The sequence below is a fragment of the Calonectris borealis genome, chromosome 4, assembly GCF_964195595.1.
Source record: "Calonectris borealis chromosome 4, bCalBor7.hap1.2, whole genome shotgun sequence".
NCBI classification, from domain to species: Eukaryota; Metazoa; Chordata; class Aves; order Procellariiformes; family Procellariidae; genus Calonectris; species Calonectris borealis.
In genome coordinates this window covers 6,975,608-6,996,295 of record NC_134315.1, presented here as the reverse complement: position 1 = coordinate 6,996,295, position 20,688 = coordinate 6,975,608, and the positions used below count along the sequence as shown (strand labels likewise).

At 44.3% G+C, this 20,688-nt stretch overlaps 2 protein-coding genes across 10 annotated transcripts in view; one reads left to right on the top strand and one right to left on the bottom strand.

Moving 5' to 3' along the window:
• PTCD3 (pentatricopeptide repeat domain 3) overlaps positions 1 to 8,316 on the top strand; it is a 24,468-nt gene extending 16,152 nt beyond the window's left edge. For 3 of the 5 annotated variants that reach the window (XR_012673418.1, XR_012673417.1, XR_012673415.1), the window contains 8 exons: positions 274 to 352; positions 446 to 536; positions 1,760 to 1,845; positions 3,043 to 3,191; positions 4,067 to 4,108; positions 5,567 to 5,725; positions 6,479 to 7,343; positions 8,049 to 8,316. Coding sequence is in view for 1 of the 5 variants with exons in the window: in XM_075148478.1 (XP_075004579.1) it covers positions 274 to 352; positions 446 to 536; positions 1,760 to 1,845; positions 3,043 to 3,191; positions 4,067 to 4,108; positions 5,567 to 5,725; positions 6,479 to 6,554 (682 nt within the window). In the remaining 4 variants the exon portion in view is untranslated. Of the gene's footprint in view, positions 1 to 273; positions 353 to 445; positions 537 to 1,759; positions 1,846 to 3,042; positions 3,192 to 4,066; positions 4,109 to 5,566; positions 5,726 to 6,478; positions 7,344 to 8,048 lie in introns of those variants that run through there. The other 2 variants (XR_012673416.1, XM_075148478.1) reach the window with 2 other exon arrangements.
• Positions 8,212 to 20,688, bottom strand: part of IMMT (inner membrane mitochondrial protein) — a 23,836-nt gene continuing 11,359 nt past the window's right edge. For 3 of the 5 annotated variants that reach the window (XM_075148472.1, XM_075148474.1, XM_075148475.1), the window contains 9 exons: positions 18,173 to 18,309; positions 17,047 to 17,150; positions 15,361 to 15,496; positions 14,368 to 14,497; positions 13,177 to 13,191; positions 11,386 to 11,609; positions 10,026 to 10,157; positions 9,498 to 9,627; positions 8,212 to 9,170 (listed from right to left, as the gene is read on the bottom strand). In XM_075148472.1, the coding sequence (XP_075004573.1) occupies positions 8,563 to 9,170; positions 9,498 to 9,627; positions 10,026 to 10,157; positions 11,386 to 11,609; positions 13,177 to 13,191; positions 14,368 to 14,497; positions 15,361 to 15,496; positions 17,047 to 17,150; positions 18,173 to 18,309 (1,616 nt within the window). In that variant the 3' untranslated portion in view covers positions 8,212 to 8,562. The remainder of the gene's footprint in view (positions 9,171 to 9,497; positions 9,628 to 10,025; positions 10,158 to 11,385; positions 11,610 to 13,176; positions 13,192 to 14,367; positions 14,498 to 15,360; positions 15,497 to 17,046; positions 17,151 to 18,172; positions 18,310 to 20,688) is intronic. The other 2 variants (XM_075148473.1, XM_075148476.1) reach the window with 1 other exon arrangement.

Sequence of the window (20,688 nt, the reverse complement as noted above, 5' to 3'; positions counted from 1 at the left end):
ACCTGGTGTCAGGCAGGGAGATTGCATTTTTTTGAGATTTTAAAATTCAGTGGTCCATTTCTTAGTAATTCTGCCAATTACCTAGTGTCAGCATTAAGTTCTCTCACAAAAAACGCTACTGTTTTTTTAATTGTATGGAATATTGCAATCACACAGAGAAATGTCCCTGATCTGCAATACAAATCTGATCAGAACACCGTCATTTGCTGGTGCTTCTGTATGGTTTGGTTGATCTAATCACTACTGAATTTGAACATTTTTCCCCTCCTGCAGGTCAAAATTCTTTTCATTGCTGTGTATGATGGAACAAATTGATGTTGTGTTGAAATGGTACAAAGAAATGTCCCCTTCGGTAAGTGTGTATTAGGGTAAGCAACCTTCAAAGCTTTAGTATGGAGAAACAGAACAGTTACAGTTTACTGAAATGATTCTCTTCTTTCCTCAGCTCTTCTATCCAACTCCTAAAAATATATTGGACCTCCTTCAAGCACTGGATGCAGCCAACCACTTGGAAGTGATCCCTTCAGTCTGGGAAGGTTAGTTAGAAGTTAATAGCCTACATGGCTATGTAGGTGGTTTGTTTCATGAAAGTGAGGAACAATGCGAAGTGGGAGGGAGTTGGGAAACTTCCCAGTGCTCAGAATAGCCATGTTAAGGTGCTTTGGCATGAGGGACATTATTCCTTAGCATAGTGGTGGGGCTGTTGTATTAGAGAAAGACAGAACCGATAGCACAGACTATCAGAGAGATGGCTGTGTCACAGTTAAATGTCAGTGTCTTGGAAAACTGAATGCTTACCAGAGAGTAGTACCTTAAGTACTACTTAGTAGTACTACTTAAGTAGTACCTTAGCCCAGGTTTAACTCATTTAAATTATTTGCCTGTTCTTTGCCCCTTAAGAAGAGGAGACAAGAATGCAGATAAAGGCTTTAGCACACAGAAAATATCCTACTGTCACCCAACACTGAGGGGACAGACAGGTTCTTCTAGGGATCCTTCACAGAATGATGACAGCACTAATTTGTAGTTACAATTAAAGCTTTATTTTCTTAACAGGATTTTATGATTAGCATAGCATAGAATTTATAATCAGAATAGCACAAGATTTCTATAAGCAGAATCAGTGTAGTACAATTTTATAAGTAGCATAGTATAGAATTTTATAGCTTAGCTTAAGGTTTCTAATCACCTGGACCCTCTGCAGATCGGGTCAAATCGTAATACTTGGTTTGCTGTATCAACATAAAAATCATAATTAGCCTCGGAAAACATACAAAAGAATACCAGTCACCACTCAGTCCTTGGAGGAAGCAGACGACGGTGGATGTGTCCCTGGCCACCAGCAGGTCGTGGGTCTCACTGTCCAGCAGCGGTTCAGGTCCAAGTTCCCGCTTAGGACTTGTACCTGCTTGATTTTATAGACAGTGCTCTATAAAATGTGATGGGGTGATCACCACTGCCGGGTTGGCCGGGTGCCTGGGACCTTGAAGGCCGTTAATGAGGGGAGTAGTCAGCCTGGAGCCCAGCAATCTTGAGGCCAGCGGGGAGGGGAAGAAGAAATCTGTTTGGTTCATGTACTTGGTGCACAGTACCTTCAGGGCCTGATAATGACGGGAAGGGGTACTAATATGTGACCCACTTGATCGCAGAGAACGGCTGTTTGCCTTGTAAATGGCATTAGTTATGCTGACCATATTACCAGGAGTTGGGAGCAGGGGGTACCGGTCACACCTACTAACTACTGCCTTTCTCTAAACAGATATGAAACAGCTGGGGTTTAATAGGAGGCAAGAGCTGTTGGAAGAGGTCTTGTCTTTGATGAGCAGGGACCAGCACCCTGATGAGGTAAGGAAGCTGTCGTGGTTTAACCCCGGTAAACAGCTAAGCACCACTCAGCCGCACGCTTACTCCCCCCCTGGTGGGATGGGGGAGAGAATCAGAAGAGTAGAAGTGAGAAAACTCGTGGGTTGAGATAAAGACAGTTTAATAGGGAAAGCAAAAGCGGCGCATGCAAGCAAAGCAAAACAAGGACCTCATTCACCACTTCCCATCGGCAGGCAGGTGTTCAGCCATTGCCAGGAAGGCAGGGCTCCATCACGTGTAACGGTTACTTGGGAAGACAAACGCCATCACTCCGAATGTCCCCCTTCCTTCTTCTTCCCCCAGCTTTATATGCTGAGCATGACGTCGTATGGTATGGAATAGCCCTTTGGCCAGTTGGGGTCAGCTGTCGCGGCTGTGTCCCCTCCCAGCTTCTTGTGCACCCCCAGCCTGCTCGCTGGTGGGGTGGGGTGAGAAGCAGAAAAGGCCTTGAGTGTGTGTAAGCCCTGCTCAGCAGGAACTAAAACATCCCTGTGTTATCAACACTGTTTCCAGCACAAATCCAAAACAGAGCCCCACACTAGCTACTATGAAGAAAATTAACTCTATCCCTGCCAAAACCAGTACAGAAGCTCAGTGAAAAGAGTAGAGATGTCTCCCCATTTCTGTGTGCAGTATACAGACTGTATTTAAGTGCTGTATTATTGTCCCTGGTCAATCTTAGAAGTCCAGTGCCAGTGCATATGCCATTACAAATTTCCAGATCTATGTGAGATTATCCAGACGTGCTAAACCCTTCAGATTGTCTTCAACCTATAGAGAAACCTCAAATTAACACAAAGAGTTACCTTTACCAGGATTTGGAAGAGTAATCCAGCCCAGCCAGCCACATCTCTGGGGAAGCACGTGGGCAGAGTTCAGGGATTTTTGCCAAAGATGTCATTGCAGTAACTGGCTTCTCAAGCTGAGGAGGGTTAAAGGCTCACGCGTACTGCAGAGGTCTCCAAGTACAGCTGTCCCTGCAAAGCCGTCGTCGAGCTTCCCTAGTGGGGACAATTGTCCTGACAGAAGTGAGAGATTTTTCTGCCAGGAGTGACCGCTGTTAATTCACAAATTTAAATCGCATACGGGGCAGACCTCTAGGATCTGTAGGAGGAATTGTACTGAAAAGGATATGTTCATTCTAGAGGTTTTGGGATTAATAGCACAATCTTTTCACAGATTCAGCTGGCGTTTGCCAAGTGTGCTGAAGACATCAAAGCTGTCTATGAGCAAACCGGCAGGGAGCAGGTCCCGTTAGAATGGACAGGCAGCGCGCTGAGCAATGTCGCTCTGTTGTTTTCCAGGGCTGGGAGAACCCAGGACGCTTGGTACGTATGTGGCTGTCGTGAGCTCTTGGCTTGCTGACACTGTAACTCAAGGCTTAATCACAAAAAACTAAAGCTAACAACTGATTGCCTTGGAATGCTAGTGCAAAGGGAGGGGATAAATCCTACTGGGAATGTGATGGGGTTTTTTCTTAATTTTATTGTTCATTCTCGGCACCAAGTTACAGTTGTCTATCTTAAAAATGGTTTAGAAGTTAACGTAGCAACTGGCTTAGAGCATCGTACAGCTGCTTATGGCAAGGTAGGGTTTGATTATCACTTCACTAAGCACTGCTGATTTCCTACAGCTTCCCATTTTCTGATTTTTAGAACTCTTTGGAATTCAAACTGCTAAAGAGATTAATTAGACTTTAATTAAACTTTTAATTAGAATTAACCCTAATTAAAACTCTAAAGAGAATATGTTTAGAACTCTCCAGTAGCTAGAATTCACTGTCCTACATGCTTTCAACTTGAAATGCTGGTTAAAATATCTAGCCTCCAGTTTAAGGTTCTGAGCTATTTTCTGTTAAATACAGATGTTCTCCTTGCACTGATTCATTTGAAACAAAGAAGTGGCAAGTACCCTTCTAAAAATATGCAATATTTTTAAAGTAAACTTGCCACCAGCTACGCTTCTTATTTTTTCTGCACTAGTTAAGGTATTTTGTGTTAAACTAATCAATGATGTTAGCTGGTACACATTGCATCTGCGAGAATACGGCATGGGATCTGTTTCAGATCTGTGGGGAGGATCATTTCATGAAATTGAGCTTGCCTATATTTCAACGGGGGCTTATCCAAGAGGTTTAATATCTGTGTGTTCCTGTGTTTTGTGGTGGATTTTTTAAATTATTTTTTTGTTTTCTTTTGAACAGGAACATGATGGAGCGTTTCCAGCAAATCAATAGGATTCCCACGTGAGTACTTTTAGGTTCTGACTTCAGGTACTGAGTCTCCCCTTTGGCTGAGATTTTGCATTTCTGTTACAACTGACAATAGTGGTCCATATCTTACAGTTACTTCCGAAGTGTGAGTGTGTGTTTCTGTCCCTGTGAGCACGGGTGTTTGTTTATCCAGCTGATATGTTCCAACACCAAGAATATGTCTCAAAAAATGTTGAAAATGCAAAGATGGGGAGTTTAAGTGGGTGATCCTCGAGATTTCATTGAATGAACCTCTGGGACATGGAGAACAGTGCCACTTGGCATTAGAAATCAGCCTAAGCAGGACTCTTAGAACATCTCATTTTCTGTGTGCTCAAAAAAATTCTAATATGCTATTAACCGAGCATAAGTGCTTCAGAGGTGTCTGGATTTCTGAAGACAAGTTTATCAAGTCAAGTCCTAAATTTTACGTGGTATCCTGTTAGGCTACAATGGTTAGCTTTTCTCAGGATTTTGGACGAAAAAATTCTTTTTGAAGTAGAAAACAACTTCTAAGGAATAGTAATGCATTTTTGAAAAATCAAAAAAAACCCAAACAACTGCTTGGTGCTTGCGGAAATGAACATCTTAGATCTGATGTTGGAGATGGGAGTTTCACCACGATGCACAATGTTCTCTGTGGCTGCCTGCACCAGCGAGGGTGTGTGGTACTCTGTGCCACGTCAGAGCCCCTGTCTCAATTTGGGCAACAGGGAAAGGAGAAGAATTCTCCTGAAATCATGGTGTAGCTGATGGTTTGTGGATGCCATGAGTTATGAACGTGAAGGGAAAGTCAGTCGTTTCCCTGCTGTTACCAAAGGGATCAGAGGCTCTTCTGGTTGAACTGACCCTTCCTTCCTTTCTCTGCCAACCTCCCTCCGGCACCAGCTGCAAACACTCACTTCTTTCCCTGCCTAAAGGCAAGAGAGGTGTCCCCAGCAGCTGTCGCAGGTGAGGAAGGAGCAGAGCCAGCACTTCGACATGAAATGGAGCTGGCAGAGCAGAGCCGGCTGTCAGCGGCTCCCAGTGCCCACAGACAGCAGGGCAGCCTCTGGCAGTGAGACGCCTGCCTTTGATTCAAAGTGCTTTTATACTGTTCCTGTACCTCTGCCAGCCATGTAAAAGAGGGTGAGGGCCTCATTTGGGGACTGTAAAGAGGGGAAGGTTATTTAGGCTGCTGCTAAGGTGGGGTCCTTATCCTGAGCAGCGAGCTGCTGCCCTCTGTTTTTGTGCAAGGAGAAGTATTGCTTTCTGCTAGGATAGGAGTTCCCAAATGCACCACATGGTACAGGCTGAAGGCTGAGGTAAAACTCCTGGCAGGAGCAGAGTTGGGCTTGTTGAGTGACCTGAAAATCTGTCACCTCCTCTCCCTCTCTAAAGCACCTGCTGTAAGTTAATGGCCACCTCATCTGGGGCCCCGTGAACAGTCACTCTTTGCCTTTGCTTTTGCAGTGATCAGGTGATGAATGAGTTCCTGAACTGTGCTAAACAAACCAATTGCCCAGATGAGGCAATTAAGCTGGTAAAGCTGGCAGCGTCCCTTGGTCTTCCTTCATCTCAAAGGCTTAAGAGCAGAACGGAGAAGGAATTTGAACTCTCTGAAAAGCAGAAGTAAGTTGGAGTACTTCATGTTACTGCTGAAGGGGTATAGTAGCAGGCTGTTGGAGGGGTAATTCCTGCGGAAAGGCTTCTCTGCCAAGGCAGCAGAGAACTGGCTTCAGAATGATGTGCCTTTGCGTTGACTCTGGTCGATTCACACCCCCAAAATGGCCAGTTTTTGATCCCATGCTGTATCCGTCCCACCTAGAGGGAAGGGAACTTTATACGATGGGGTTAGCCTTATCCACCGCTCAGATCTGCTATCACCTTTCTTTCCCAGAATCTTTTCCTAGCTGGGTCTGGCCACCTAAAAGACACCGATTGCAGGCTAGTAAAAGCAGGGAGGTGGTACAGGATGGCCCTGCACGTGGTTCAGAGGTTCTGAGGCTCATGGTCAATCTTCAGTGCATCTTGCTAGCAACCACCATTCATTGCTGAGCTGATGCAGCCAAGCTCAGATGATGGGCTTAGCCTTGAGGACCACAGTTTGGAGCCAGCGGTCTGGTCCAAGGGAATGAATAAATAGGAGTCCAGCACCCTTGACAGTTGGCCCACTGCTTTCTGGGTAACTGAAGTAGTCTGCCTTTCCAAAAGGAGGTGGACGTGCTTCCACCAAACGCTGGGTGGACCTGTCCTTTGAGGATAATGGGCATCAGACAGCCCATAATGTTCTCCTTGGAGGGGGTCTATCCTGTGTTTTGGATATCTCTTTTCACGCAAAAGTCACAACAGATCACTGATTACTGGACTGTTTTACATCTGCAGGAAGACACTGGAGAGTATCAAGTCAGACAGCGACAGCAGCGATAGTGACAGTGACAGCGATAGTGACCGTGACTAGCTGTCCTTCTTGCCTTCCTCTCGGGAAAACTGGGAGCAACCACTGCCTTGACGCCAGGAGGCTTCCATGAGAAGAGAAATTACTGAAGGGACGGCTTCTGGGAGGGACCTGCTTGCCAAGAGCACGTTGTCCTCGTTGGAGCAAGCTCGAAGTTGTCCTGTTGAACGTTCTTGGTAACTTCAAACACAGTGTGGGCTACAGCAACACAGTCTCTTCCACACCACGACCTGCACGAGCTGGCTCCTGCCAGGCAGCTGTGGCCTGCTTGAACAGCTTGGCTGAGGTACTGGAGGGCTGCAGCGAGAGGAGTGCTGCTTCCTGGAGGCTCAGCAGGTACAAGGCTTTGACAGCTTGAGCAAGACTCCTGTTGGACCTTCTGCAACAGAAACCTGTGCTGTACTCAATTCCTTTCCAGCTAACTTTAATGAACTACTTAAATACAAAGCTTACTCTGTATGTAAACACTAAGGAATGCAATACTCATCACCTGTGGTGTTATTCCTCATCCTTTTTGGTGTTTTAGGACAGGCTTTAGACTGTAGCTGTCAATTTGTACAGCTGGAGACTGCATCTAATAAACAGCTGACATTAAACACGGCTGTTGATTGCAAAGTGTTGCTGCGGCTCTGTGAGAAAGTGAAGTTCATGCAGAATACAGCAATAAAGCTGATGAGGTGACTGGCTGGGAAGAGAGATGACTGCGCTGTTCCTTCTCTGCCTTGCAGTTCACTGGCCCGCACAGCATTGTGCTGCTGTTCTCAGCTGGGGAAGCTTGAAGGTTTTTTTGAGGTAGTTATTTTGAACAGTCAAAGGCGGCCTTGTTCGTGTGAGGATTAACCATATTCTAGTGAAAAGTAGTTAACAGATGATTCTCTTTGTGAAAAATAAAACCTTGATGTGCATGACGCTGCAGGACAAGAGTGTGCTGCTGTGGGAAGCAGCTTAAGGATAATTCAGTAATGGGTTTGGGAAACAGCAGCTGCTACAGGTCGAACAAACTACAGCTGAAAGGCTAAAAGTCAAGTGTTCCTCGCATTACAGGAGCAGATGGGCAGTAAAGCTGTTAGAAGGCAGCGTCTGCTCCAAAAGCAAACACGCCTGTTCCAGAAATGTGTGACTAGTACAGGGGTAGATCAAAGATAAAGGGCTTTCAGAGGCAGCGATATGCTCTTTGCTTTATTGCACCAACAATTTAAAACTGGATCAGCAAGCAGACCAAGCTCCCGTTACTCATTTCAGCAAGTGCGTTTGATCAATCTGTAAGAAATAAGGGAAAGGTAAGAGAAGGAAGGAGCTTGGTCTTTATGCAAGTTCTCATGGTTGAACCAAAATTGATTTCTAGATAGAAATACCTGGTCTTCTAAAACTGCAGAAGAGCAGGTCTGACAAGAAGAAACATGCAGGGGTGGAAGTCCACCAGAATATGTGCTCTAACACCAGCTTAAGGTATGACTACTTAAACCTGTACTCATACATGGATTTTTTTTTTTACAGCTGTACAAATTAATGAATGGAGACATTGATCACATCAATGAGTTCTTGCTCCTTGAAAGGAGTACAACAGAGATGAGTTTTAACTTCTTCAGGTCATGGAGAAAGGCTGTTGTTGTACTGCCCAGCTGTATTTACTGTTTAAATAGGAGACTGAACAACAGGAGAAAGTGGTTGAAGTCTTGTTTTATTCAGCTGACAAAGTGGCAAATCATTAATGGTAGGTTACAAACATTAGTTTGGTTGGATCACAAGCCCGCTTGGTAAGATGGGAAACAAAATTCTTACAGAAATTGTAGAGAAGCTTCCTGAAGTTGGTTGTCATGATACCTCTAAACCAACACAAATACAACAGGTGGTGAAGTTAAATACCGTGCAAGGAGACAAGACGGTACCCGTGCTTTGATTTAAGGCTTCCAGCCCCTGCCAGCAACTTGGTTTGCAACCCTTAGGAGATCATGGGATTTCTTTCCGGCACAAACGATTGCTGTACTGCCTCCAAACCTACAATCCTAGCTCACTGCACTTGAGTTGTTCCTAACCCCACAGCACTGGCATATGCTGTCAAGATATCCACAATTTGTTTTGTTTCTAGGGTCATTCGAGCTTCGGTCAGCCAGTCGTGTGCCACTCTCCTAGACTCTCCTCTTAACTGGTTGACAAATTTAGCTGCCAGCTCCAGATCTCCATGTTCAATGCAATACGAAGCGTAAGACAGTAATTTAAATGTATCGAGGTCGTCGGGGCTGAGCTCAGCGGGTGGCTTCAGCTGTTGAGGGTGAAACACAAGCAGCGACTGCAGGTAAGACAGGAAGTATTGATACAAGCTGTTTCTCGTTTCATCGATCATAGCCACTCTTTTTGCCAGTTTTTGGACTGTGTAGAAACGTGCTCTGAGGGCCTCTTCGCTGTACACTCCCCGCGTCAGGGACTCCTGAGGGAGAGCTGCTGTTAAGGCTTCTGTAAACGCGTTGTCAGAGCAACTGGCTTTGATGGCCTTGACCGCGCTCTCCAGTGGTTCTGTGGGACTATCCCCGGAGGCTGTTTTCATGCAATATTTGAGTGCTTCAACAGAGAGCCACAGCTGGTGGGCCTTTCTGGCTTCCTCTTCTGCTACCGCGTGACCTGCAAAATAAGCCAAGAAAGGTACTCTCAGTTGGGGGCACAGTTTTGAACACAAGCAGCAAAAGCCATTCCTCTGAACACCCTGCTTTCAAAAGCAGCTGCCCCCTCGGCGTTTGACCTCAAAGCAAGTCTGTTCCACAATTTAGGGTCAGAACAAGACGGCAGCTTTGGACTCGTGCAGCTGGGATTTGCTGGGTGCTTAGCAGTGCGGCAAACCCAGGCCCAGGAGCGACGTGCCTAAGCCTGGGTTTAAGCACCCAGCTTTGGGTAATGGGCCTTTGGGGATCGCGACTTCAGTCCTTAAAGAAACGCGATTTCAGTGCTCACTCTCAACTGCTTGCTCAATTCCTTTCAGCCTGGCGTAGGCAGTGTTTATGTCCAACGTGAAGTTGTCGAGCTGTTCCTGAGTAAGGCGTCTGAATTGCATTTCTTGTTCACTGAGTTTCTCCGATAAGTTCTGAAACAGAGCGAGATACAAAACAGCCGTTTCTGATCTGATAAATTATATTTACCTTATTTTTAAGATATGTTTCTATAAATCTGTTGTTCTTGCTAGGGACAATGCATATAGTAAATCCAGTATACTTATAAGAAGCCTTATTAGGGTGAATTTAGCAGTTACTGTGTTTGTAATTACCAAAACTCTCACCTATAGCAAAAGCTTTTTAGACAAGTCAGAATAAAACCCCTATGTGTTCAGGCACTGTATTTCATCTCTTCAAGATGAGCAGGCTTCCCTCCCCAGCCCACGTTTCAGTCTCCTGGAAGATGGTTCAGGACTCTCGTACTGCAAAGCGTGTGCTTTGCCAGGGTTCAAATATCCGCCTAATTCCCTCGGGGACTCTTCTCCCTTACCTGCTCAAATTCCACCTTTAGCTCCTGCTCCTGGATCTTAAGAACATCTCTCAGATGGTCAGTGTGGGCAGCAGCCTGCCGCCGGAGCTGGGTCCTCATTTCGCTCTCCATCACCTCTCGGACTTCTTCAACCTGTACACGCACGAGTGGTTGTTATTACACCACTATTTTTCAGCTGCTTGTCACAAGCTATATGATTATATCATCCCTCAGTGATTACATAGGGTATATTTTATAAAAGTAGCATTGACAGAGCCCATGTTTCATCTTAAAAAGCTGCCGAGGTCCATTTTTATAGCTGAGCCTTTTCCAAAAGACCTTAAAGGACATTAAAGCTTCATAGTCCACAATGCCTGTAACTGGTGGTTATACTCACTAGGCTCTTCATGCAGTTATCAAAATATTATATGAAAAATACACTAACATTTCAAACTAAACACTGGTGTTTATAAACCAGCTTCCAAATAAAACATATTTTACTTTTCCCTACATGCTGTAATACTGTCCAAGTTGGACACAGCTTAATAAAATACCCCTTTTACCTGATCTTGTATAAAACAGCCACTTTACAGAGTGCAGGTTTATTTAGGAGCAGTTTGGTTTTCTGATTTTTTTTTTTTTAAAACGATTGTGTCATTTCCAACCTTCCATTAAATGCAAAGATGACAGTTCAAGCAACTTTAAAGAAGAACTCTAAATTAACACCTGTCACTGCAGTGCTTTGACCTAGCAGGCTACAGGTGAAACCCTTAGTTTCGCACAAGTCAATGCAAATTTTCCAACTAAGGGCCAGTGTTTAGTCTCATTTTCAGAGGCACACGTAAAAACAGCAGGAGTCTATTTGGCAGAAGCACCTGCCTGCAATATGGCATCTCAAATGATAAAACCTCCAGTGCCCAAATTCCTATGTTTTAAGTTGCACTTGCTTCATGTCCAAAGCAGCATTAAAATTCTGAGGAGTTTTCATAGTCTTTTTGAAAGAAACCAAATCCCAATCCACTGGCAAAGCACACAGTGGAGGGACATGGAGATACCTCCTGGAGGCAGGACGGAGGGGCTACATAGCCTTAAGATGGCCATGCGGGGTCAGATCAGTCATTTATTTTGACCCAGTAATCCCATCTCCAACAGCAGACAGGAACGTGAAAAAGTCATTCCCTGTTTCGCTGTATGACTTCCCCATTCTAACTTTGCAGAAGTTTCCTGCTCAACGTCTCCTTTCCACGCTTATCCTGGGGGTCGCCCTATCTGAAGTCTCCCATCACTCAGAACATCCCAGCTGCTCTTCTGTGCACTTCCTCCAGCTCTTCTACACCCTTTTTGAGCCGGAGATCCAAACGGGTGCGTTATCCCACTTTACCTTCTTCTCCTGTTCTGTTTCAATCTCGCTTTTGTGATGCTCCAGCGCTTTGGCCACGGCTGCCTCAAATGCTTTTTTATCTTCAAGTTTCTGCTTCTCCAGGGCCAACTCGATGTGCTGCTGTTCCCTCACTCGCTGCTCCGCCAGCTCCTTGTTTAACTGGTCGATGCGACGGTGGGCATGTGCAATGAGAGAATTTAAGTCGTCTGTCGATAACTGGCCAGCTAAAGAAGACACAGGGCGTTAGGAAGGTCTGCGGGGACACTGCCACCACAGTGCTCGCCCACCTCCCACCCCAGCACTCTCAGGCTCCACGTGGTTGACCAGCGAGCATGTTTTATGAAAAGTTTCCGAGCACTTCAAGCCCTTGTCCTGTGCTAATGCCCACCCAGTAGCGCTTTCTGAGCCGCATCTACAAGCAAGTACTTTCTGTCCGGGAGAGAAATTATCTTAGTTTCTTTGAAGTGATTCACAGCTATTATATCCATGTCACGCTCAATTAGAGGAGACTGTCGACAACTCTGTTTCTTGGTCTTCACACCACCACCTATTTCCCCTGTGACAGCACACAGCGCAGCAGGATATGTAAAACCCCGGTGCTGACCGATACCTCCAGCTGGGTACAAGCGTACAGAAATTTGAGCCTGAGAACGCTGAAGCCGTTGTGAGAGACAGCCAGAATTACCTTCTCTCTTCAACAGTCCTCCAGGCCAACTGTTCACAATCAGATTTCTTACCCCAATTTGCACCTTTCAGGTTTGGCTGCTACAAGAGCAGCAGGGGTCACAACTACATCTGTGTCTGCTAACGAGCCTGCTACTTTTCTTCTGGCAGAGGAGGAGGACACAAGCTAGGTCTGCAGCATTGGTAGATTTGGTGACCTGAGAATGGCATAGGCTCTGTAAAACGCTGCAGCTCATTTTGCACTGGCTGCCAGCTAAATCGCCTGTACGGAAAACCAGGGACTACTCGGGAAAGCGTTCCTGCAGGGTCCAAAGCGAGTGAAATTCAACAGTCTGTCAGCCATCCTGCTGGCAAGTGCTGGAGAAAGGACTGGTGCAGGAGGGCTCGGTGCAACGGTGCTCGTGCCCAGCAGGGAAGCTGACCAGCACCGCTAAGCTCAGCTGTTGAACTTAACACTTACAAATAGAACGGGGTTTTACTGCACTCCAGTTTTAATAGGTTTCTTTGATAAAAAGAAAAAAAAAAGTAATAATCAACCTCAGAATCAAAGAGTTAATCAACACTTCTAAAATTAATCGCGAAGATTCAATTCAGAGAGTTAAGCCAACTTCAAATTAAATGAATCTGGTTTTGGTGACGCAGCTGGGAGCGGCCCTACGTGGCTTTTCAAGCATACGAAGTACCCAGACGTTTCAGCGGCATCAGCAGGAGCTGGTGTATCCAGCACCTCTCTCAAGCCAGGACTGCTGCGAGGCGGCCCTACTTGAGGACAAACACCATCACACAGCTCAACTGGAACGGGTCAAAGTTTCTGTTTCTCATTGGAATCTCAGCAGCAAGTATCGACCGGCTTAAATGCACAAAGAAAATTTAAACCTGGCTTTCACAAGCCAGCAATCACACTCACCTGGGAAGACAAAAAGTTTGTGGTTTAAGCTAGACGTGCAAAACTAGTGTAAAGGATCCCAAACCTGAAATGTTTTAGGAGTGCAACATTTCACCCCTTTGTTGATACTGCCTGTAATGTAAAGGGATGTACCACACAAACATAAAAAAGAAAGAGAAGAGATGACATTCACAAGACCAGGACAAGTTTCAGGAACTCACCTAAGTCAGTTATCTCTGCAACAGAAAGACGAGAGGTTGGAAAAGTTAATGCACATTCACTACAGCAAGTCAGTCATGCAAAAGTAAAACAGAAAACTCAGAGCTTCTTATCTCCAGTGACTTAAACACGAGTCCAAGTCTTCAGGAATTTAGGAAGAACAGTATGTCGATGTAAAAGTCTCTCTACATTACAGGCAAGATGTAGCCCAAAACTTCCCAACCACTAAAATCAACTCTGGAAACCCACAGATTAATGTTGAAGTTTAGCCAAAGCAAGGAATACAAGTTTGAAGTAGGAAAGTGCAACACAACACTGGAAATTTTAGTCTGACATTTCTAAGTTCTTATAAATCAGAAGCAGTTGGTTAAGAATCAAGTCCCCACATGGAGGGGGGGACACATCAGTCCCGTATATACTTCACTAGGTCACACCAGTATGAAATTGAGTGCATGGAAGCCACCGGGAGATTTCCTTTCCTCCCTCAAAAGGGCAGCAATCACAATACCCAAGATGTTCTCCCTTTATCCTGCACAAGGAAAGGCAGCTCATGAGATTTCAGATCTCGAGCAAAGAATTGCAGTAGTAATAGCATAAGCAAAACATAAGATGCCTATTCACTGCCTATTCACTGTGCAGCATCCTCTGTTGTTCGAGGTAAGTTACTGTGTCAATGTGATTTAGAAATAACATATACTGGGGTAGGTAAGGTATGAACAATGAATTCTATCTTTCAGTATCTCTATCTTTTCAGTGATGATCTAGAGAAATTCAGGGAGTTCTTTATCACTCTGGTGTATTATAACAGCTATAATCACAGAGAGTCAACCAGACAAACACTTCATCAGTGAGCCACACAGATCTGATCCAGATCTGGAGTGAGCTGGCTCTCTTCCTGGAACACCAGGGGAGGGAAGAGACATTTAAACAACCATATGATGTTTATCATACAAGAGCTACATTTTTTGAAACTTCCAATACAGCACAGGTAGTTTCCAGAATTAAGCCTCTTTGTAACACCTGCTTTAGATTACTTATTTCAACTGTGAACTAATTTTCACTTCAAACCAACCAAACACTATGGAAAACAGGACGCTGGACATTCAATTCAGTGGCCGTAGTTACAGAAACACTACAAACCGAAGTGACTGACATGTAACAAGCACGAAGTAACCCTGCAATCAGAGACTTACTTAGCCCCTTCCAGCCAGGCTGTACATCGGGGGTGATACTGTCAAGCTCTCGCTGAAACTCTTCTCTAGCTATAGCCACAAGCTCATTATATTGAGCTACTATCTTGGCCTCAGATTGTGCTGCCTGAACCTGTAAAAAACAAAAATTAGATCACTTTATTTTTCAAGGCAAATATTGAAAACAGAGGCATACATAATTTAAAGCCAGGTCCTGAGTTAGCGGCAGGTATCGTTACCCTCCAGCCCAACCAAAGGAAACTCACTTGGGGGACAAAAAAACCCACCCTGTGATATCAAACTTCTTGTATACAGTAATTATTTGCTGGAATTACCACAAATCCATTTCTCCTCACACGCACACTGTAACCAGATAGCCAGTCTGTAGCCTAGACAGGACCAAAAGGGCATCTTAATCCAGTTTATGTCTTTAAAGATCTCCAGCTCTTTTTCTCTGCTTTCAGCTACCATATAGGCCTAGCAAGCCAGTCCTGCGATGGCTGTCCCCATCTCAGTAAGTCCTGATATTCATTCCCACTATTAGGCTAAATTCTCCACTCAAAACGCACCTGATGAATTATCAAATGTGCTGCAAAGGAAATTTCAGCTTTACATTTCTTCCCCAGTCTTCTGAGCTATAAAGTGATTTATCCACCAAGCCATTAGCACAATTTGTTCCTACTCCTCCCTAGCCTCATGGCAAATTCCTCTCGGCATCAAACGGAAAGAATTACAAGTTGCCTACAGAAAGGACAGACACGAATCAAGCTGGCTGGAGACTCTTTCAGGACAGAGTTCAAGTTCTTGCAAAGATCTTGTCATGACTGTTCACGGGATTATAATCAGCTAAAAGACCGAGTATAGCTAAAAAAAGACCAGAATTTACACTTTAAAAATATTTAACATTTTACAGAGGACTTGGGAATGGGAGGCCTGGACAAGCTGCCATGTAGTCCTTACTCTAATGGCAATTAAAACAATCTGTGGAAGCGTTACCTTTTTCACGACATTGTCCAAGTCAACTATCATATGATGAAGATTTTCTTCTGCAGCAATAATGTGAGATTTGGCTCCTGCGATCTGAGACTTCTTGGCGTTCTCGATTACACCTTTCATCTTCTCTAACTCTTCTCTGAAAAGAGAAGCAGCTGCTAATTGTAACGCATACAGAAAAGTGCAATTCATGCTGTCTGTATTTATAGGAAGAGCTACTGGATAACTCTACTGGTGTTCCCATCTACCAGCTCTATGGCTAAGATGCTGTGATTAAAGATTTTTCTTTCCACAGCCTGAAGGCTAAGGATGTCAGTGTGTCTATTCCATGTAAAATGAGAATTATTTATAGTGCAATTAGTACTTAGTACTCAAGACTGAGCTGGAGGGGACAGATGAAAGAAAGTTCACTGAAAGTAGTTAGTATTAGTAAAACTAAAGTTAGTATTAGAAGGCTGACATTTCCATCACATAACAGCGAGTATCAAGGAAACACTTTTAATATAGATGGCTTACTCTTGCAGAAGTGTTTTGGACATGGTGAGTGGTGGAGATAAATGAGGATGGGAGAAAATTTATAGAGCTCTGTAAAGACAGATTTTTTTTTTGCTGTAATTAAGAAAGAACTGCTTTCCTCTAGCATAATTGGAAATCAAGGAAAAAGTGAAAAAGCTTTCCTTTTCCAAATCCATTCAAACAATGGAGGTTTCTAATGACCTCATTGGAATAAGGAACACGCTTTAAAATAAACAAGTAAATAAATAAAAGCAAAGGCATCCAGTAGAGCAATACAGAATGAAAGCTAGCACATCTGGGGCTTAAGTTAACTTTGTTTTACTCTTTGAAACCTCAGTTACACCTCCCAACTATTTTTAGTCAGCACAGCAGCTTCAAAGATAAGAGAAGTTGGTGATTTAAATAGCAACCGTGCAACTTCAGGGATGGTGTTGTCCTCTCAGCCTCAGGAAGCCTCAAAAGGGCTTCTGAATTTATGTCTATCCTCATTATAAGGGCAACTTGGAGATATTTGTCTGTCATATTTTTGCTGCTATAATCCCTACGCAATGAGTCTGCACACCAGCCTCAATGCACATCAACGTGGTTCATACAGAACCTTGCATTATGAGCAGTGGTTCCATTTCAGAATTCAAGTTTTTCTTAGACACGTGCTTAGTAAAAATCTAACTTTAAAAGCAACTCTGCTGACAGATGGAACTGCCCAACAATGCTGTAAGGTTTATTTTTCATTACAACTAAAAGAAGCTAGTGATGTTACCGACTCAATTCACAAAGAGTGCAGTCATGGAGCCCTTACAATAGGTTTAATAATGACAAATTATCCAAAACTAATACAAAAAGGATTACGGAATTTTTTTTTTTCCATCTTACTTGATCTTAACAACACTATAGATAAGTATTAAAGAGAGAAACAAGTTCTTAAAAAGAAGAGTAAGACTGTTTCAGACTCTGGTACAGTGAGGACCATGTGCACAGGCACCTAAGATGTACACACTGCAAATGAAAATATTCATCAGTGTATGAAACCTTTTTCTGATTTGGCACACACATGTCAGTTTAAGATGAACACAGGTGACTGCACACTTTCTAGAAACTCACCTAGTGTCTGCCAGCCCTCGCACGGGCAATATTAACGTACCACTCGGTAAGCCTCAAACACAAGCAACTTACTTGGCTTTCAGAAGGGCATCAGCGGCTTCATCCACTGCTCTCCTCCGGTCCTTCAGCGCTTCCTCCAGAGTGCGCCACTGGGACGATTTTTTCTCCCCAGCAGCCTAAGAAGCATAGATGCCTGGTTACGGTCATCACAATCATGAAGTTACACAGTTATCAAAAATAAATGAAAGCCTGTAAAGACTCAGAAGTTGCTACACTCATTTCACTCAAACTGAGCAACATTTTTGTGTTGGTTACCAACAGCACAGCTCGAAGCTTTACAAACGATTTTTCCCTTCCAATGTTTTGTTTTGTTTGATGCTTAATGTTCCACCTGAGCAAGAGCCATTCGTCCACGCAGAAGAGCTTGTGTGAGGATCACTGTATGGTGCCACATTTTGGGGGGAAATCTCTACATGTACTGTAATACTTTAAAATTGCCTTTAAGTGTAATACTTAAAGTACCACAATACTTTAAAGTTGGTTAATTTTAAAGTAAGCTTAATACTTAAGCTTAAAAGCAAACTCTTAAGATACTTGTTTTTCTAACTACCAGACTAACTCTTGAGTGCTTGTTTAGTTGCCCATATGCCCCTGTTCGTTTGATTAACCACTAAATTATATTCTCTGCTCCAGAACTGAATAGGAAGCAGTGGTTCCAGACAAACTCCAGCATTAGCACACCAGAACCACAACCTGGTATCACTCATACATCCCCTACTCATTTCCAGACAAGAAACAAACAATCCAGCAAGAAGATTTTGGCAAAGGGAATGGTTCAATGGAATTTAAGGGTGGACAGTATGATACCCTAACTATAGCTAGGTAAAAAATGGGCTTGGGAATTAAAATACAATGAATTAATTTACAACGTGAAGACTATCAATGTATTAACTTGAACTTTTCTTCTTGCAAATGGGGTAAAGGAGTTGAAAAAAAAAACCCCAAATTCAAAAGTAAACTCACTGTATTATTCAACTACGCCACATTTCATGACTGGAAAGATTAGTTAAAACTGTGACAAAAGTAAAGACATCGCAAGAAAAGCTTCCAACTTTATCTTTAATTGCGAGACGAAAAGTTTAGCTGAACACAATGCAAAAAAAAAAAAAAAAAAATTGTCCCCGTTTGTCCAGTTTACCTCAGAATTGTCCATGGCCTCCTTCAGTATTTGCGAATGGGCATTCACTGCTTGCACAGCAGACTCCTGGGCAGTAATCGCCTGAAGGGTTACACGAGCTGTTGCGTTTAGGGCTCCTTCTAGAGTTGCTGCAAGGGCTGGAAAAAAAATGAATTAACTGAATTAAACTACAAGGAAAAGAGCTGCAGAATTAGTAAATCGACACATTACATCCTCTGTGTCTCCTTACATTATTTTCTATGACCCAAAAGAGTTGGTCAGTTCGGGAACTGTGCTTGCAGCCTACAGAAGAAGAAAGGTTGTCAGAACATGCTCCTTATTTAGAGGAGTACTAAGGTGCAAGTCTGCACTTACAGGAATAAAGCTACTCAGTGGGAGACCGTTACCATGTTTCTGCAGGGGGTGCATTTAAACCAATAGGTATTTTCCATCTTCATTTGTTACAATGGTTATTAAGAGGAAACGAGTAAATTTTCCTATCTTCCACAGGGAAGATATATTCCAAAAGCAGAGTTATTCTTCCTAGCCAAGAAGGTGGTGGACTCAACTATCTATTCCTATTGGTATAGAAGCACAAATAAGCTATTAATTATTCAAGCAGGAACCAAACCAGAATGGTTAGTGCGACTGAGCAACATCTGCCTTTCTGGAGCCCGACATCTATTTCTAAGTACTGGGGTAAGTAAATCCACCTTTCCAGTAAATACTCCTCTGGATTTTTTCAGCGTAACATCTCAACTTCTTCACTTGCAAGAAAGTCCTTGTACGATGCAGACAACTAATGCCAAGCCTCTTGTTCCTGTTCGTGTTGCTCTTCCACACCAGACAAAGCTCTGAACAGAAGCACGCGGCAGCAGACCGCAACCAGCATGTCTGCTGCGAGCCTGTTCAGTCCAGGTTGTACACCCTTCTCATCCCTCGCGTGCGACAGCAGCCCAGGGCTCGGACTTCGGCTGCGGACCAAAGCGCTCAGAGGAAAGTCTGAGCGTGGCCGACGCATCTGCCCAGACCCCGTTTCACGTGCACAGCAGTCGGACAGGTCAGACACAGCACGCTGCGCCGGTGCCTCTTCCACCATCAGCCCTTTCCAAGCACTTAGAGAAAAATAAAATAAAAAGGCCGTAGCTCCCACAGCAGCTGAAGCACGTCCAATATGTGGCCTCAGTACTGTTGAACTCCCTTTCAAGCCTATTTTCGCTGGCTACGCCTACGTTAGCAGTAAACTTTCGCTTACTTTAAATACAGTTTCTATTCAGCATCCTTGTAGTCAATGTCTCCAGCCCACCCACCCCCAAAGACTCCTTCCCTCACCGCAGAAGGTCTGCGGAGCCATTGCAGTCAGCCGTCCTTGAGCTGCCCCAAGTCAGAAGTCATCCTTCAACACCCATCCGTTTCTCCAAGAGGCTGGTCTCCCTCTCGTCCTCATCAACACTGGCGGGAGGACGATACGGAAGCTTTCTAACACTGCAATCAATCTGCAGCTTGAGCTGGGTTTGCTTTCAGAAGGTAAGTATCAAGGTAGCCGGCTACAGATTGCTTGGACACGCTAGACAGCAGAACACGATCTTACCAAGAAAAACATTTCTCTATTTTTCTGGCTTCCCCTGAGGCAAACCAGGGAAGGACCCAAACCTCCTGATTTAAACAATCATGCTGCAGCCAAACCGACACTAAACAACAGCCCACAAGTATTTAAAATCTAATAAACCAAGTGGGGGGCGAGGGGGAAGCAAAGCTCGTCGTTTTGAGCAAGACACAGAGGGAGGACATGGGTTTTGGGACACAGGAAAAGCCAGACCACCTCTCAGTAATACAGCTGGATTAACAGCTCTGTCTGAGTTAGAACCCAAGCAAGGAACCGTCATAGTTCCCAACCCAGAACCTAGAGGCAACTCTTCACAGAGCCTTGACATACCGTCCCTGAATGACTATCGAACAAGTCCAGGCAGCAGCTCTGTAGACAAGGACCTGGGGATCCCAGAAGATGGCAACCTGAACAGAGGTCAACAGCGTGCTCTGGCAGTGGCGAGTCCTGACCGTGAAGAGGGCTGCATCAAACAAGAGCACATCCCACAGATCCAGCGAAGGAATGATTTCCCTCTAATTGCCACTTACAAGACCACGTTTGGAATACGGTGTCTCATTTTGAGACCCTCAGCATAAGAGAGGTACAAACAAGCCAGGGAGTGAACACTGGAGAGGCACTGAGATGGTGGTGGCACTAAGATGGGGGTGGGAGCACATGACACAGATGAGAGGCTGAGGGATCTAGGCTGCTTCTAGCCTAAAGAAGAGAAGCTGAGGCGTATCTTAAGTAATGCCTTCCACATCTAAAGGAGTGTTACAGAAGAAACTGAACCAGACTTCTCAGACGTGCCCAGAGAAAGAGCAAAGAGGCAACAGACCCAAGTGCCAAGAAGAGAAGTTAATTGGATGTATCAAGTTCTCCATCATAAGAAGCACTGGCAAAGCTGCTCAGAGAGGTGGAACAATCTCCATCCTTGGAGAGCTTCAAA